At 34.5% G+C, this 18,505-nt stretch overlaps 1 protein-coding gene across 1 annotated transcript; it reads right to left on the bottom strand.

Annotated features, from left to right (window-relative positions):
- Positions 1 to 1,785: 1,785 nt before the first annotated feature.
- dcun1d3 (defective in cullin neddylation 1 domain containing 3) lies at positions 1,786 to 18,480 on the bottom strand. The gene is made up of 4 exons (XM_073830342.1): positions 18,086 to 18,480; positions 15,306 to 15,377; positions 8,686 to 9,251; positions 1,786 to 3,057 (listed from the first exon to the last, which is right to left on the bottom strand). The coding sequence occupies exons 3-4, from the start codon at positions 9,123 to 9,125 to the stop codon at positions 2,574 to 2,576; spliced, it is 924 nt and encodes a 307-aa protein (XP_073686443.1). The 5' UTR covers positions 9,126 to 9,251; positions 15,306 to 15,377; positions 18,086 to 18,480; the 3' UTR covers positions 1,786 to 2,573.
- Between the last annotated feature and the right edge of the window lie 25 nt (positions 18,481 to 18,505).

The following is an 18,505-nucleotide window of genomic DNA, read 5'->3' as shown; positions in this document are numbered from 1 at the left end:
TTAGAAGATCCGCCCACACAGGTGAGGTTAACGCAAAACGCTTGTTCAGTCATTTTTTGATAAATAATTTGAGAATAATTAGAAAAATAAAGTTTATATTTTCCCCGATATAATTTACATGGGATATAACAGGATATATAATAAAACAACACATTTAAAAACACTGAAATACTATTCTATTAATATTATAAAATTACAGATATATAGCATTTTAGTTAATCTTGCACTAGTGACCTTAATATCACTATTACTATTTAGTTTATTTATGCATATTTGTACTCATAAAATACACCTGGACCATTTCTTTTGAACGCTGCTACTTAAATGACTAAATTAATTCATTTTAAAATAACATGCTTGTGTTTTTCTATAAATAAAAGGATATAAAAGATGTTTTGGTCAGAAATATTCTCTGTTCGACCTCACAGACTTCAACTTTATTAATTTACATGATGGAAAGAAAACTGAAAAGAAGGAATCTAATAAAATGGAAATAAAAAGCTAAAGTTAAGTTAAGTTAATTTACATTAGGTTGTAAACTAAAGTTAATATTGTTTTTGGCCATCTTTAAAATGTTAATATTGCACATACCTGTTTCAGTTTGATAACCCATTGATGATTCTCGCTGTGTTTGCGGTTTTCCCTCCAAAACGATGTCACTTCCTGTAGGCTGGTTTAATAAAGGAAATGGCTTTTGGATATTTTACAAAACAGGATGAAAATATCAAGCACACACAAACAAAATAAAACACACACCAAATAAAATAAATTTGAGTTTCAATACAGTTTTGATTTGAGGAAAGTAAAGATAAAATATATTTGGCAAGATTCAATTATTTGAAAATCTGGAATCTGAAGGTGTCAAAAGAATCTAAATACTGAGAAAATTGGTCCACACATAGTCCACAAGTGAAAATAATAGTTGAAAAATCTCTTAGGTCCCACAAATTCTTTGGTTTTTCAGCATTTTTATGTATTTGAACTCTCTCCAACAATGACTGTATGATTTTGAGATCCATCTTTTCACACTGAGGACAACTGAGGGACAACTATTACAGAAGGTTCAAACGCTCACCGATGCTTCAGAAGGAAAAAACATGCACAAGAACCAGGGGTGAATTCAAAGATCAGGGTAAATTTACCTTATTTTGTCTTCTGGAAAACATGTAAGTATCTTCTGTAGCTTCTGAAGGGAAGTCCTAAATTAAAAAATATATATATTTAGGCAAAATAAGAAAAATGTACATATCCTCATACCGTTCAAAAGTTTTCACCCCCGGCTCTGAATGCATCGTGTTTCCTTCTGAAGGATTTTTCTGAAGAACAGCAGACAGTTTAACTGTTCAGGACAAACAAGGGACTCATGAACAACTATCACTAAACAAAAAACTCACAGCTGTGGATCATTCAGGTAACAACACAGTATTAAGAATCAAGTGGATGTAAATGTCTGAACAGGGTGATTAATATAATAATTCAACTATTGTTTTCTCTTGTGGACTATATGTCTTTCATGTTATCTTATTCAGGTCAGTACTAAATAAAAAATAACATGCATTTTGTAGGATCCCTCTTATTTTGTTAAAATAATGAACACTTTGCAGATTCTGCAAGGAGTATGTAAACTTTTGACCTCAACTGTATACTCAATTAAAAAAAATATATATATTATATTTTACCCAATGTATTAAGACATCTCTCACAAATCCATTGAAAAATGAACAGTATAAAAAACACTCAAAGTCCAATGTTGAACACATTTTTATTCATTATAAACTGTATCATTTATATAAAACCAGACACAAAAGACTGAAATGAAATCACTTTGAATTAAAAAAAAAAATTATGTAAACGGTAAAATAAAAGAAAAAGCTCACAGCAGACATCCAACCGCAGATGAATCTGTATTTCCCACTCACACACACCTGACCGCTGACAATATACGAGAATCGCAAGATGAGTGAATGCGTCAGAGCAGATGTGAACGACAAGAGCAAAATAAAGTCGGAAATGATTAGGGAAACACATGAGAAATGAGGTTTGGAGGGCTTCGGGACATCAATCACCGCAGTCTGATGTTAAACAGAAACAGAAGAACCACCACACACCCCTCGACCCAAAAATAACCGTTAAAACAGCGCGACCCTCCCCTGCAGCGCTTATGCTGGCATCTGTGTGTGCGCGTTTCTTTCGTGCATAAATACATGTGTGTTTGTGTCTGTGTGTGTTCGAACTCAATAGGCAGCTGACAGAATTCCCTTTTCTTTGGCGTGTTGGTCAATCCCAAAATATTAGCGAGAAGAAACCGCTCTGGATGAAATGTGAACGTTAAAACAAATTAAATGAACAATAGCAATAACTTAAATAAAAGTGCTTAAAAAAACAATTCGTTTGGAGCCCTTTCATTAAAACAAAAGTCCGAGAGCGCACCGGGACGCCCGATGCGGTAAGACCGAAAATTTCATAACAATAATTAGAATAAGAGTCACAAATCAGGATGGAGAGTGACGGGCTCAGAAACACCTCCGCACGTCATCGTCCGGAATTCACCACCATCCCAAACGCGGCCGCCCTCAAGATCCCGGCCACACGGGCGCGGCCTCGCAGTCCGTCTCGGCGGCGGCGGCGTCCGCCTGTTCCCTCCGCCGTCTTTCCGTCTCCCACTCCACGAAGGAGTCGAACAGGCTGGGCCAGGCCTCGTCCTCGCTGTAGTTGCTGAGGTCCTGGCCGATGCTCTGCGTGAAGTTCAGAAACATGTTCCAGGTGTCGCGAGAGATGCCGCGCACGGCGCACGGGTTCTCCGACAGGAAGTCCAGCCAGTGCTCCAGCAGCGGCGGCGTGTCCAGCGTGAAGACGAGCCGCCACAGAGCGATGGCGATGGAGCGCTGCAGCGAGCGCTGGCCCTGCTCGGCGTCCAGCCCGAACTGGAAGGTGAAGCGGTAGAGATCTTTGAAACTCTCTTCTCCACGGGACTCCTCTAGCAGCACGGAGAACCGAGAGCAGATCCCCGGGATACTGTCGGCCTGAATCGCCTTGCAGCCGTCTACAAACTCCCTCCTGAGACACAAACACAAAACACGTTAGACTGGGATCAGGGGGGTGTTCCATAAACCAAGTTTACCAAATAAGTCAGGCTTATTTCAGTTAGTCTGGCTTATTGTCACTTGATTTGGCTCAAAATAAGTCGGACTAACTGAAACAAGCCTGACTTATTTGGTAAACTTGGTTCATGGAACACCCCCCAGGGTTGCCAGGTTTTCACAACAAAAACCACCCAATTGCTACTTAAAAATAGTAGTTCACTTTCAAAACTAAAATTTACAGATAGATAATGTACTCACCCCCTTGTCATCCAAGATGTTCATGTCTTTCTTTCTTCAGTCGTAAGGAACTTATGTTTTTTGAGTAAAACATTTCAGGATTTCTCTCCATATAATGGACTTCTATGGTGCCCTGAGTTTGAACTTCCAAAATGCAGCTTCAAAGAGCTGCCCAGCCGAGGAAAGAATGGACTTATCTAGCCAAACGATGGGTTATTTTCTAAAAAAAAATTACAATTAATATACTTTTTAACCTCAAATGCTCGTCTTGTGTAGCTCTGCAAGGCGAGTGTTTGAGGTTAAAAAGTATATAAGTTGTAAATGTTTTTAGAAAATAACCCATCGTTTTGCTAGATAAGACTTTTCTTCCTCGGCTGGGATCGTTTAGAGCCCTTTGAAGCTGCATTTAAACTGCATTTTGGAAGTTTAAACTCTGGGGCAACATAGAAGTCCATTATATGGAGAGAAATACTGAAATGTTTTCCTCAAAAAACATAATTTCCTTACGACTGAAGAAAGAAAGACATGAATATCTTGGATGACATGGGGGTGAGTACATTATCTGTACATTTTTGTTCTAAAAGTGAACTACTCCTTTAAAACTAGCCCAATGGCATTTTGAGTAAAAATCGCGTTACGGGGGGTAAAATGCACGTTTTTTGGAGGGGTTCCCCCGGTACAGTTTGCCTTCCAGGGGATAAATATAACATTATTGGGGTCGTTTCAACCCGCGGACCAATAGCGGTGTTAAAGTAGCCCAATTCTACTGGAAAACTGCGGACTTGGCAACACTGACCCATTTTACATCTGTAATGTGACCATAATCAATGGGGGCATTATTTTTTCAGAATTGAATTGAAATGAATCCTGAATATAAACTACCAGTCAAACGTTTTAATGTTTTTAAAGAAGTCTCTTCTGCTCGCCAAAGCACAGCAAGAACAATAAAATTTTGAAATATTTTTACTATTTGAAATAACTGTTTTCTATCTGAATATATTTTAAAATGAAATTTATTTCTGTGATCAAATCTACATTTTTAGCATCATTACTCCAGTCTTCAGTGTCACGGGATCCTTCAATCTAGAAATCATTCTTGCTGATTTGCTGTTCAAGAATTTTTATTATTATTATTAATTATCAATATTAAAAACAGTTGAGTACATTTTTCTTCAGGATTCTTGAATGATCTAAAGATCAGCATTTATCTGAAATACACTATACACTATACCATTCAAAAGCTTAGAGTCAATATAATGTAAATGAAATTATTGAAATTAATACTTTTATTTAGCAAGGATGCTTTAAATTGATCAAAAGTGATAAAGACATTTATAATGATACAAAAAAATTATATTTCAGATAAATGCTGTTCTTTTGAACTTTCTACTCATAAAAAACCCTAACAAAATTCTACTCAGTTGTTTTCAACATCATAATAATAATAAATGTTTATAATACATTTGTAAGCAGCAAATCAGAATATAAGAATGATTTCTGAAGGATCATGTGACTGGAGTAGTGATGCTAAAAATTCAGCTTTAAAATCACAGGAATAAATTACATTTTAAAATATATTAAAATAGAAAACAGTTATTTTAAATAGTAAAAACATTTCACATTTTAAAGGTTTTTTTGCTGTACCTTGGATCAAATAAATGCAGGCTTTCAGGTTTAAAAAAGCCTTTAGTTGTCCAAATGAAGTTCTTAGCAATGCATATTACTAATCAAAATAAGCTGATATTTTTACAGTAGGAAATTTACAAAATATCTTCATGGAACATGATCTTTACCTAATATCCTAATGATTTTTGGCATAAGAGAAAAATCCATAATTTTGACCCATACAATGTATTTTTGGCTATTGCTACAAATATACCTTGAGCTGTCAGTCAATTAATGGGAAAACAAGTAACTGGTGATATTTGAAAAAGTAACTCAGATACCATCTTGCAATACTTTACTATTTTCATTGAAAAAAGTAATCTGATTACATAACTTGCATTACTTGTAATGCATTTCCCCCTTACACTGAACATTAAGACCAAACAAATATTGGGGAAAAATCCCACTGCCAAAGACGACTGCTAACGGCATCATTGCAACACTTTAATGTGATGAAGCAATCTTCACGAGTTTCTGTCTGTTTCTGGAGGAACTGCAGTGACTAATGCTACACAGGAAAAACATCTTTTTTTCTTTGTATTCTTCAGCTGTAGCACTCTGTGGCTACTCAGAATGCAATATTAGTGTATTGCTTGTGGCACATTAATCGATAAAAGAACTATTACAAATAATGATTCATGTCACTTCCAGGTCTTCCGTTGCACATTAAATGTGACCCTAGACCAGTCTTAAGTAGCACGGGTATATTTGTAGCAATAGGCAAAAATACATTGTATAGGTGAAAATTATAGATTTTTCTTTTATGCCAAAAATCATTAGAATATTAAGTAAAGATCATGTTCCATGGAGATATTTTGTTAATTTCCTACTGTAAATATATCAAAACGTATTTTTTGATTAGTAATATGCATTGCTAAGAACTTCCTTTGGACAACTTATAGGTGATTTTCTCAATATTTAGATATTTAGTTGTATCTCGGCTAAATATTATCCTATCCTAACAAACCATACATCAATGGAAAGCTTATTTATTCATGCTTTCATGTAATGTATAAATCTCAATAAAAAAAAAATTGACCCTTATGACTAGTTTTGTGATCCAGGGTCACAAATGAAAGATCAGGCTCTGTGCATTGCATTCTGGGATAAAGTAATTAACTGCATAATATTAATACTTAACACCCACAACATAAAACACTTAGCACACACAAAAAATGTGAAGCAGTGTATTCTGGGATTGCATTATCAGTTTTTTTTCTTTAAGAAATTAATACTGCTATTAAGCAAAAATGCTTTAAAATGATCAAAAGTGACAGTAAAGACATTTATAATGTTACAACAGATTTCGATTTCAAACAAATGTTGTTCTTTTCAATTTTCTATTTATCAAAGAAACATGAAGACTGAAGACTGGAGTAATGATGCTAAACAATTCAGCTTTGCATCACAGGAATAAAGTACATTTTCGAAGATGTTTACATACAAAACAGTCATTTTAAATTGTAATAGATAAACTTGAACCTTGGCTCAAATGATTGATTTCACTTATATGAAGAAAGATAAACAAATATAGTGATGAAAGCCAAAATATTAAATGTCATGGATGAGTAATCCACTATTTTGTAGAGAGAGGCCTGAGAGCTTCACCTAAGATTCAGAGCCAGATTACAGGGGGTTAAAAATGACTTCAGAAAGATGGCAACATCATAATGTTATTTTTACACAAAGATTGGTAGTTCTATTAGTAAAATCTGTTGACTTTAGCAATCTGTTACTTTATGTTCCAATAATGACTATTCAAAAATTGGAAACTTTTCAAGTTTTTACTCCAAAGTTTGCATGCCTGCAACTCAAAAAGTATTAAATATATATTAATTGTCCTTTTAGGTGTTGGGTCTTAACAAATCTTCCTTTTGGCATCTTCGTTTTTAAGGCCCTACATAATTCAGTTCCAGAGATATTGTAATGTCAATATGGCTCCAGGGGTAAATCATTCAATTGAAATTCCTCATTAAAAGATGTCTAATGTTTTTGCAAATTGACCCACATTTGGTTTTTGACCACTGAAAGTGTGAACAATTGAACGATTCACCCCTGGAGCCATATTGAAAATCCAATTTCTCTGAAACCAGACCATGTAGGGCCTTAAAAAAGATGCCAAAAGGAAAGTTTGCTGAGACCAAATAACTAAAACAGCATCAAGATACAGACATGCAGACTTTGCAGTATAAAATTTGAAAAGTGCTGTTTCCCCATTTTTGAATGGTCATCCCTGGCACATAATATAACAAAGATTGCTTAAGTCAACAGATTCTACAAAAAGAACTACCAATCTCTGTGTAAAAATATAATTTAATGCTGCTATCTTTCTGAAGTCATTTTTACCTCCCTGTAATTTGGCTCTGAATCTCAGGTGAAAATTGCCATTTTGACCTCTCTCTGCAAAATAGTGGATTACTCAGTAAATATTCATACATGGCATTTAATATTTTGGCTTTCAAGTTTTTACTCCAAAGTTTGCATGCCTGCAACTCAGTAAGTATTAAATATATATTAAATGTACTTTTGGATGTTGGGTCTCGACAAACCTTCCTTTTGGCATTTTAAAGGTTCTACATGGTTCGGTTCCAGAGATATTGTAATTTCAATATGGCTCCAGGGGTGAATCGTTAAATTGAAATTCCTCAGAAGTCTCATATTTTTGCTAATTGACCCACATTTGGTTTTTGACCACAGAAAATGTGTACAATTGAACGATTCACCCTTGGAGCCATATTGAAAATCCAATATCTCTGAAACCAGACCATGTAGGGCCTTAAAAACGAAGATGCCAAAAGGAAAGTTTGTTGAGACCAAATATCTAAAACAGCATTAAAAAATTAACACTTCTTGAGATACAGACATGCAAACTTTGCAGTAAAAACTTGAAAAGTGCTGTTTCCTAATTTTTAAATAGTCATCACTGGCACATAATATAACAAAGATTGCTTAAGTCAACAGATTCTACAAAAAGAACTACCGCCCCCACCCCCAACCCCATAATTTGGCTCTGAATTTCAGGTGAAACTTGCCATTTTGACAAAATAGTGGATTACTCAGTAAATATTCATACATGGCATTTAATAGTAGTATTAAATATATATTAAATGTCCTTTTAGATGTTGGGTCTCAACAAACCTTCCTTTTGGCATCTTTATTTTTAGGGCCCTTTTTTAATTGTTTTCTGTTGACAGTGAGCATTTTGCACACTGTTTATGCGCCTCGCATTTTAGCCGCCTGCTGCGCCTCGCATTTTTGCAGGAGCGCTCTGAGCCTCAAGTTAAAAAAAGCAACTCTTAGCAGAAAAACACAAACATAATTTTTTTCATTGTCCAATCGAATGAATGGAGAGGCAGGCCTTCTGTTATGGTGACGAAAGTTTACCGTGGCTTAGAAAGTCCGGAGACTGCAATAACGAAGGAGAAACTTTTGGTGTATTTTTTAAAGTTTCTGGACATATGACAGTTTACTTAACAGCAAAAACCAAAGATTTTAGAGCGCTCGCACTATAATCCTTGGATTAGACTGACAGGACAGCTGTTTTGGTCATGCCTAGCAACATAAAAAAAACGCAGCACACTGCTCTTTTTTTAAAAGTCACCAAAAAAAAAGGCAGTGCGGTGCGCCTCATGTTTTCAGACCTAAAAAATGCGTTTAGTGTGAAAAAAAAAAATAAAAAAAATCTACATTTCAAACTCACCTTGTAAACTTGCACATGGTAGCAGCCTGGAACTTCCACGCCAGCACCAGCACTTTGAACTCGGCTGGATCGACGCACAGATCATTGCAGAAACGCTCCATCCCTTCCTCCAAGATGGCATCTTCATGCTCGTCCTTATAACACAAGAACAACTCGTCGATCCGAGCGAGTGACACTCCATCCCCGTCCTGCGCGCTCAGCTCCCGCCGCACATCCGCGGAGATGGCCGGGGCCGTGCTGCCCTCCACCGTCACCTCTGACACTTTGGTGCCGTTGAATATGACGTCGACGGAGGACTTGGCCACTTCCTCCTTGTGCGCGCCGCCCGTCCCGCCTCCGCCGCCGCCTTTTTTACCGTGTGATTTCCCAGCATCCTTATCGCCGCTTTTACTCCCCAAAGAGGATGTGGGGTTTTTACATTTAGTCACACACTGACCCATGCCTCTCTCGCTCGCGTTCCCGTATCGGTCGTCCCGTCCGCGTCCTCTCCCGGAGGTCTTCCTTCAGGTCCAGACGGCCCCTGCTAGACGCCGCTCCTCTGGCTGACGGACAGCAGTCACCATGCCCTAAAGATTCAAATCAAAGAGAGAGTCACTGTAATGTGAAGTGTAGGGTCAATTATGCTCCATGTTCTTGTTAAAGGAGAAGTTCAATTCCAGAACAAAAATTTACTGATAATTTACTCATGCCCTTGTCATCCAAGATCTTTCTTACTTCAGTCATAAAGAACTGATGTTTTTTGAGAAAAACTTTTCAGGATTCATCTTTATACAGTTGACTTCTGTGGTGCCTGTGAGTTTGAACTTCCAAAATGCAGTTTAAATGTCTCTAAATGATCCCAGCTGAGGAATAAGGGTCTTATCTACCAAAACAATTGGTTATTTTCTACAGAAAAATTGCAATTTAAACACTTTTTAACCTCAAATGCTCGTCTTGTCTAGCTTTGTGTCAACTCTGTGTGTTCTAGTTCAAGACAGTTAGGGTATGTCAAAAAACTCCCATCTCATTTTCTCCTCCAACTTCAAAATGGTCCTACATCGCTGCAGAAGTACTGACCCAGTGTTAACAAAGTGAACATGCAAAGAAGATCAAACGCCCTATTACAAAAAAAGGTAAAGCAGCGATGTAGGAAGATTTTGAAGTTGGAGGAGAAAATGTGACCCTGGACCACAAAACCAGTCTCGAGTTGCTGGGGTATATTTGTAGCAATAGCCAAAAATACATTGTATGGGTCAAAATTATTGTTTTTTCTTTTATGCCAAAAATCATTAGGAAATTGACTAAAGATCATGTTCCATGAAGGTTTTTTGTAAAATTCCTACTGTAAACATATCAAAATGTAATTTCTGATTAGTAATATTCATTGTTAAGAACTTAATTTGGACAACTTTAAAGGTGATTTTCTCAGTATTTTGATTTTTTTGCACCCTCAGATTCCAGATTTTCAAATAGATGTATCTCAGCCAAATATTGTCCTATCCTAACAAACCATACATCAATAAAAAGCTTATTTATTGAGCTTTCATATGATGTATACATCTCAGTTTTGTAAAATTTAACCTTATGACTGGTTTTGTGGTCCAGGGTCACAAATGAGATAGGAGTTTTTCAACATACCCTAACTGTATTGAACCGGCATACATTGAATTGACGCAAAGCTAGACAAGACAAGCTTTCAAGTTTAAAAAGTGTTTAATTTTATAGAAACTAACCGATCGTTTTGCTAGATAAGACCCTTCTTCCTCGGCTGGGATCATTTATAGCCCTTCAAAGCTGCATTTAAACTGCATTTTGGAAGTTCAAACTCGTGGGCACCATAGAAGTCCACTATAAGGACAGAAATTATTTTTTCTTTCTTTAGTCTTTACGACTAAACAAAGAAAGACATAAACTTCTAGGAGTAAATTATTCGTAAATTTTTGCTCTAGAACTTCTCCTTTAACATAATTGCCAAAGAAAAACAGTGAAGACTGTTGAGGTTTTCACAACCCTTTTCATCCCACTTCCAAAGAACAATGACGATCAGACGAATCTAAATTGCACGTATGACGTTCCTCTTTTCGAGGCCACAAACACAAAGTTCCCTAGATGAACCTGAGCTTCGCTTCCTGCCACACAGCAAGCCAACGGACAGCCTATCTCAATGCGGTTAAAGGAGAAGTTCACTTCCACAACAAAAATGTACAGATAATGTACTCACCCCTTTGTCATCCAAGATGTTCATGTCTTTCTTTCTTCAGTCGTAAAGAAATTATGCTTTTTGAGGAAAACATTTCAGGATTTTTCTCTATATAGTGGACTTCTATGGTGCCCCGAGTTTGAACTTCCAAAATGCAGTTTAAATGCAGCTTCAAAGGGCTCTAAACGATCCCAGCCGAGGAAGAAGGGTTTATCTAGCGAAATGATTGTTTGTTTGTATTTTTTTAATACAATTTATATACTTTTTAACCTCACATGCTCGTCTTGTCTCTCTCTGGGGTGTGCATGAGTTGTCTGGTTCAAAACAGTTAGGGTATGTCGAAAAACTTCCATCTCATGTTCCCCCTCAACTTCAAAAATCATTTCAAAATCATCCTACATCGCCGCAGAAGTACCGACCCAGTGTTTGCAAAGTGAACATGCAAAGAAGATCAAACACCCTTTACAAAAAAGGTAAAACAGCGATGTAGGGGTGATTTTGAAGTTGAGAAGGGAGTTTTTCGACATACCCTAACTGTCTTGAACTGGAAAAAACAGTTCAGGCAGAGCTAGAAAAGACAAGCATTTAAGGTTAAAAAGTATATAAATTGTTTCGCTAGATAAGACACTTCTTCCTTGACTGGGTTCATTTAAAACCCTTTGAAGCTGTGTTTAAACTGCATTTTCAAAGTTCAAACTCGGGGCACCATAGAAGACTACATGGAGAGAAATCCTGAAATGTTTTCCTCAAAAAAAAACAACTTCTTTACGACTGAAGAAAGAAAGACATGAACATCTTGGATGACAAGGGGGTGAGTAAATTATCTGTCCATTTTTGTTCTGGAAGTGAACTTCTCCTAAACTTCTTTTAATTCAGCATTTTTTGGAAAAGCAGACCCTTTGAATCACCTCCTCGTATGAATATTATCCTGCCAAACGAAGAAAACCAGTAATACAATGTGTGCAAAATTGCACCCTGCCAGTGAATCAGAGGCAGGGCAGGATGTTAACTAACCAGTGTGGTGAAATCTATTCTTTGTGGTTGTTGAGCTAGTAATCAGTGTGTGACAGTCACAGCATGCGTTGTGATTCTCGCAGTGAGAGGGCGGAGCTGCTGCTCCTCCTGCATTCTGATTGGTGAACTCATAAATGAGCAAACGTACTAAAAACTGTGTTACTAGGCCGGGCTGAGTTGCACAGACCCGGCTAAACGTCTAGGGATCCCATCCAAAGTTCTCAGTATAACACATTTATAATGAGCCGTTTGTGTCTTGAGAGGAATGAGAACAATGCGTGTCCATTGTTCATGTGGGTTTCTTTGTTTCTGGCCTTTGTTTGTGTGTTCAATATTAAATAATTCGGAGGATTTATTTTCCTCCGAAGCGCAGAAGAGCCGTGAGACGCAGTTTACTTATGAGCAAATCAGTGTTACTACAGAATGTATTAAATATGAAATACTGTCGTAATCAGATGTGTGAGGAATCCAATACAAAGACCAAAATATTATAAATACTGATTATACAAACTTTATTTGTTTACTTCATTACAGTTTTTTTTATCCATTTTATAAAAAAATACTCTCTCTATATAGAATTTTCAGGGAATATTTACAATTTGCATAATTTTACAGATTAATTCCAGTAATACAATGTGTGCTAAATTATAAAATTATATATGAAAGAGACTAGTTACAAAATTATAAAATATTTATAATAGTGGTGGGCCGTTATCGGCGTTAACGTGCTGCGTTTACGTGAAACTCTTATCGCGCGATAAAAAAAATATCGCCGTTAATCTATTCTCAAATTTGGGTTGGGAGCTGGGTCTAAACTACGCAAGCTATGATGACTTTCACCTTGATAGTTTAACGCGGATGTATACCGAAGACTATAGAATATGGTCGCCCGTTTAAGTCTCCTCCGCCAAAACACAGAAGGGATCGCGTAGTCCTCCATTCATAAAAACCGAATCTACTATAGCGAAATGCCACGTAAATTCGTCGTTTTTTGGATTCATAAATCAAATGTTGGTCAGTCACTTAATTCAAATCGCGATATGGACTAGTGTATGTGAAAACTGAAATGCAAAAAGACCGTTTTAATAGGAATCCGATATGTTCCGTTTGCCTAGCTCTATGTATGCATTGCGGAGACGAGCTTTTACTACACGCATACTGAAACACACGTGACGCTCCCGGTAATTTTTGGCATTTTCATCTCACATGAACAGATAAACTCAATCTCCCAAACTGCTGTGAGTGTCACTTTTACCGTTTCATTTGAGAAAACTAGCATCATATCATACTGTACGACACAGAAACTTCACGGCAACCTGTCAAAATAAAAGTACGGTGTAACATGTAATGGGCTGGGTAGGTGTTGACGTTAAAAAAACCCACAATCTAATAGGTAGAAAAAATAATTTCATTGTTAGTTAGTTAGTAAACACAAGTACATCTAATTGAACATAATTTATTTTCATCAACAAATTATCATAGAAAAGCTTTATGAGCTTTATGATCCATTCTCAAAGACTTTAAGTCATTATTTGGGCAGCACACATATTCTGAATGCCTTCAGCAGAATTCAAATTAGCCATTTTAATCTAGATTAATCTAGATTAATTCCAAGATTTAATCTAGATTAATCTAGATTAAAAAAATTAATCTATGCCCACCCCTAATTTATAATAATAATAGAATAATAATAATAGAATATTGTAAATAATGACAATAATGTAATATAAAAAATTACATTATCTATTTATTTTTTTAAAAATATAGAGATGCAGCATTTTAAGAGTATTAAAAATTACAAAATTATAAAGTATAACAGTAACATAATTTCAATAATTATTAGTTTTTGTGTATATATTTTTTTTTTGACAGACTAGTTACAAAATTCAAAAATATTTACTTCAAAAATCAATAATCATTATTACAATTTTATTATAATATTATTTTTTATTTATTTTATGCAAAATGTTATATCAGAGATCATTTGAAGAGGACATTTACAAAAAAATTATAAAGTAGAACATTTATTTTAAATTGTATTTATTTTATATAAAATGCAAATAAGTAGAAAATACAAACAAGAGAATACATACAAAATTACAACATAGATTTTTTTTTTCATCAATTATTAATAATAATAAAAATAATAATAATGGAAATGATGGAAAATAATGTAATATAATAACAATAACTGTTTATCTATTTTGTAAAAAAATAGAGAGATGAGCCTTTTAAGAGAGTATTACCAATTAAAAAATATAATATTTACAATAATTATTAATTTAATATTTAATCAATATTATATATAATATATTTAATAATTATTAATTCAGACTTTTATTTTTTGTAATGACGCATTATTATTTATTTTAAATGAAATATATATATGACAGACTAGTTACAAAATTCTAGAATATTTACTTCAAAATCAATAATCATGATTTATTATAATTAACAATTTTAAATTGTATACAATATTTCATTTAGAGAGAGTATTTAAAGATGATATTTACAAAATTGTAACGTAAAACACTTACTTAACATTTTATATAGAACGCAAATATGTAAAAGAAAGAATACGTACAAAATTATAATGTCAATTATTTACTTTATATTATTAATTCTATTTTATATATGTGACCCTGGACCACAAAACCAGTCTTAAGTCGCTGGGGTATATTTGTAGCAATAGCCAAAAATACACTGTATGGGTCAAAATTATTGATTTTTCTTTTATGCCAAAAATCATTAGGAAATTAAGTAAAGATCATGTTCCATGAAGATTTTTTGTAAAATTCCTACTGTAAACATATCAAAATGTAATTTTTGATTAGTAATATGCATAGTTAAGAACCTAATTTGGACAACTTTAAAGGTGATTTTCTCAGTATTTTGATTTTTTGCCCCCTCAGATTCCAGATTTTCAAATAGTTGTATCTCGGCCAAATATTGTCCTATCCTAACAAACCATATATCAATAGAAATCTTATTTATTGAGCTTTCATATGATGTTGTATATATCTCAGTTTTGTCAAATTTAACCTTATGACTGGTTTTGTGGTCCAGGGTCACATATATACAAATAAAGGACACTGTCATTCTAACATGCAGCTGCCTTGAGCCGTTTTTTCATAATAGAAATATTACAAACAGAAATGACAATTAAATAATTATTTTATTATATTAAGTGTCACCCTTATGCTACTAGATCTAGCAGTGACATACGAGTTAACCTTCACCATTGGTTTCTATGGATCCTGTATCGACCAATCAGCATCCAGCAGCGGAATGATGCTCTTTATAATGAGCGGTGAGGACTCGTTAGTTCAGAGCAGCTGGGATCAGAACGGGCTCAGAGCGACGGCATCAGCACGGATGGGGACACACACTGGTGTTGTGTAGCAGTGTACGGGACGCACTGACTCACCCAAATCCCTGAGCTCTGAACCGACGTGTCATCTGAGGAAACTCCATGGAGACGGCCGGAACATCCGCTAGCCTGAGCACAAGCAAAAGCCAAAGAGTCATTAGAAAATGATACGGCACACAGATAACACACAGCACAATCTAAAACATCTACACAACACACACCCAATCACAAGACTGGAAACTACCTCACTCACTCACAACACAACACCCACAAGGTAACCTAAATAAAACAGGATAAATGGGAGCCGGGTTACATTAGAGGTGTTGGATTGCTGGTGTGACCGAGGCCATGATTAAATGACATATAACCTGACGGGGGTCAGAGTCATAGCAACACACACCTGATGGGGATGTGGTCAGCATCTGGGGGTCAAAGGTCATGAGCAAGAACAAATTCACATTCGTAGGTCGATTAATCAAGACCAAATGCATCCGCAACCTGCTTCACTTTCATTATGTGCTGCATTTTACAAGCATAACAGGATGTTTGATGAGAAACTTTTATTGGATATTGGCTGTTAGATTCATTTTTATTTATATATTTTATTTCCTGTCTATTTTTTACTCATTTCAATCTAGTTAGATTTTTTTTATATCAGATTTATTAATTTATACCTAATTTTATTGGTTTATTTTAATGTAATTTTTACGTATTTTAATCTTATTTTTATTATGTATTTAAAAATTACACTTCATCAATTACATTAAAATTACATTCATTTCTTAATTTTTTTTTTAAATAACGCATGTTTAATGTCAATTCAAGCCTTTAAATATAATTTTTATTATTTTTTTTAATCTAATTAGATTATTTTAATCTAATATTTATTAATTAATTTATTATTTATATTTATTTTAATGCAATTTTTAGTTAATTTTAAACTTGTTTTTATTATTTATGCACTTAAAAATTACACTTTTTCAATTACATTAAAATACATTCATTTCTTTAAAAATGTACATTTTTACACTGTTTTTCTCTAAGGTACTTTAAAGAACACCATGGTTAAACCACTTTAAAACATAATAAGACCATGGTACATCTTTGTTAGTGAAAACAACGCATGTTTAATGTCAATTCAAGGCATTAAATATCATTTTAATTATTTATTTTTTATTTTAGACTATTTTTTACTCATTTCCATCTAGTTTGATTATTATAATCTAAGATTTATTCATTTATATCTAATTTTGTTGGTTTATTATTTTATATTTATTTTAACTTTAATTTAATTTATTTATTTTAATGTCATTTTTTATCTAGTTTAAAACTTATTTTTATTATTAAAGCACTTAAAAATTACACTTCATCAATTACATTAAAAAGTACAATTATTTCTTTCAAAATGTACATTTTTACAGTTTTTCGCTAAGACTCTACTTTGAAAACCTAAGGTACTTAAAAGAAAGAACCACTTTAAAAACATAGTAAAACCATGGTACATCTTTGTTAATGTCAATTCATTACATATCATTTTATTTATTTTTTTATATTTCATTCATTTATTTTACTGCAAATTTATTTTAACTTATTTTTACCATTTACATATTTAAAAATTACACTTCATCAATTACATTAAAAATAACATTTATTTCTTTAAAAATTTACATTTTTCACAGTTTTTCCTCTAAGACTTTTCAAAGACACCCAGCACTACTTTAGAAACCAAAGGTACTTCAAAGAATACCATGGTTAAATCACTATAAAATTCCGTAAGAACATGGTACATCTTTGTTAGTGAAAATAACACATTTTTTAGTCAGTTTAATGTCAATTTATGGCAGTTTTATTATAATAAAAATCATTTTAAGTATTTATTTAAGCATTTCTTTTTTGTCAAATAGTTTTATTAATTTCAATCTAACATTTATTAATGTAGATCTTATTTGATCATTTTAATTTATATTTATTTGTATCCATTTTAATTTAATTTTTTATTAACTTTAATCTTATTTTATTAGTTATGTATAAAAAATTACACTATATCAATTACAATAAAAAATACATTTATTTATTTAAAATTGTACATTTTCACACTGTTTTTCTCTAAGATTTTCCAGACACCCAGCACTACTTTAAAAACCTCAGCTACTTAAAAGAATACCACGGTTAAACCACTTTAAAACACAGTAAGACCATGGTACTTCTTTGATAGTGAGAATAACTCATGTTTAATGTCATTTTTAAATAAATTACTAATTAATTAGAAAATAAACGACTCGATATAGACTATTATTTATAATGCTGACATGCAGCTCCTGTAGTCAGCATTTTTGGGCATCACAGTCAAATGCAGCATTTTGGCCACCTAAATTATACATAACACCATTTTTAGGCCATCTATTTTAGACTAAGACAGCATTTTAGGCATCATAGGCGATATTTGATTCGGATAATGCTGTCTATGTAAGCAGCTCACTAGATTTGAGCCTCAGCCAAGAGTCTCTATCAGTATAAATGAGAAACTTTTCCTTTAAATTACGATTAACTGTCTTTCTATATAACAAAAACACAACATTTCCTACATAAATAAGCTTTAGAATCATATTTATAGTTCTGTTATATTAATACGTGACTGTATGCGAGTATTGAAAGAGTGAATGTGACAGTTAAAGTCTTTTAAAGAGCTGATCTCATGTTAGCAGCTTAGCTGGTTAGCTTCAGATGAGGGTGGTTGGTTTTATACACAACAAACTTCATTTAAAGTATAAAACGTGTAGATTCTGAGCAGAAAGGCAGCAGAGATGTGAAGTAAAGGTGTTTCAGTGTTGATTTACCTGTGGAACGATGAAGAAACGGATCGGAATCAGCGCATCCCAGCTGTCATGCTAAAGCTAAAGCTAATCCCACCCTCCAGCCGAACCGGATCGGTTCTGAATCTCCGTGTATAAGCAGGAGCAGAGCTTCTCTTTGTGTGCTTCTGGTGCTCTTTGGGTCAACAGGAGATCATCGTTGACAATTCCCCCGCATCACTTCCTACAGACCCGAACCCGAACCGAACCTGAGCTGATCCGGACCGGCTCCGGTCAAACCTCCGCCTTTACCAGCTCTCGCACTCCTCTGGATCGCTGCTGGGGGGCTCAGGTGATCGTGATGGACTGGATACGGCCGCACGGAACCACAGAGACGCGGATCGGCCGCTGATTGATCGCAGTTTCTCTTTTTGTTTGGGTTCGAGGTGGTCTGCGCAAAAGCCG

The sequence above is a fragment of the Garra rufa genome, chromosome 24, assembly GCF_049309525.1.
Source record: "Garra rufa chromosome 24, GarRuf1.0, whole genome shotgun sequence".
NCBI classification, from domain to species: Eukaryota; Metazoa; Chordata; class Actinopteri; order Cypriniformes; family Cyprinidae; genus Garra; species Garra rufa.
This window is presented reverse-complemented; position numbering and strand designations above follow the sequence as displayed.

Coding starts and splice junctions, on each gene's coding strand:
- dcun1d3 (XM_073830342.1), bottom strand. CDS start 9,125: ATGGGTCAGTGTGTGACTAAATGTAAAAACCCCACATCCTCTTTGGGG. Junction 3,058..8,685: donor ACCATGTGCAAGTTTACAAG/GTGAGTTTGAAA, acceptor TTTGTGTCTCAG/GAGGGAGTTTGTAGACGGCT.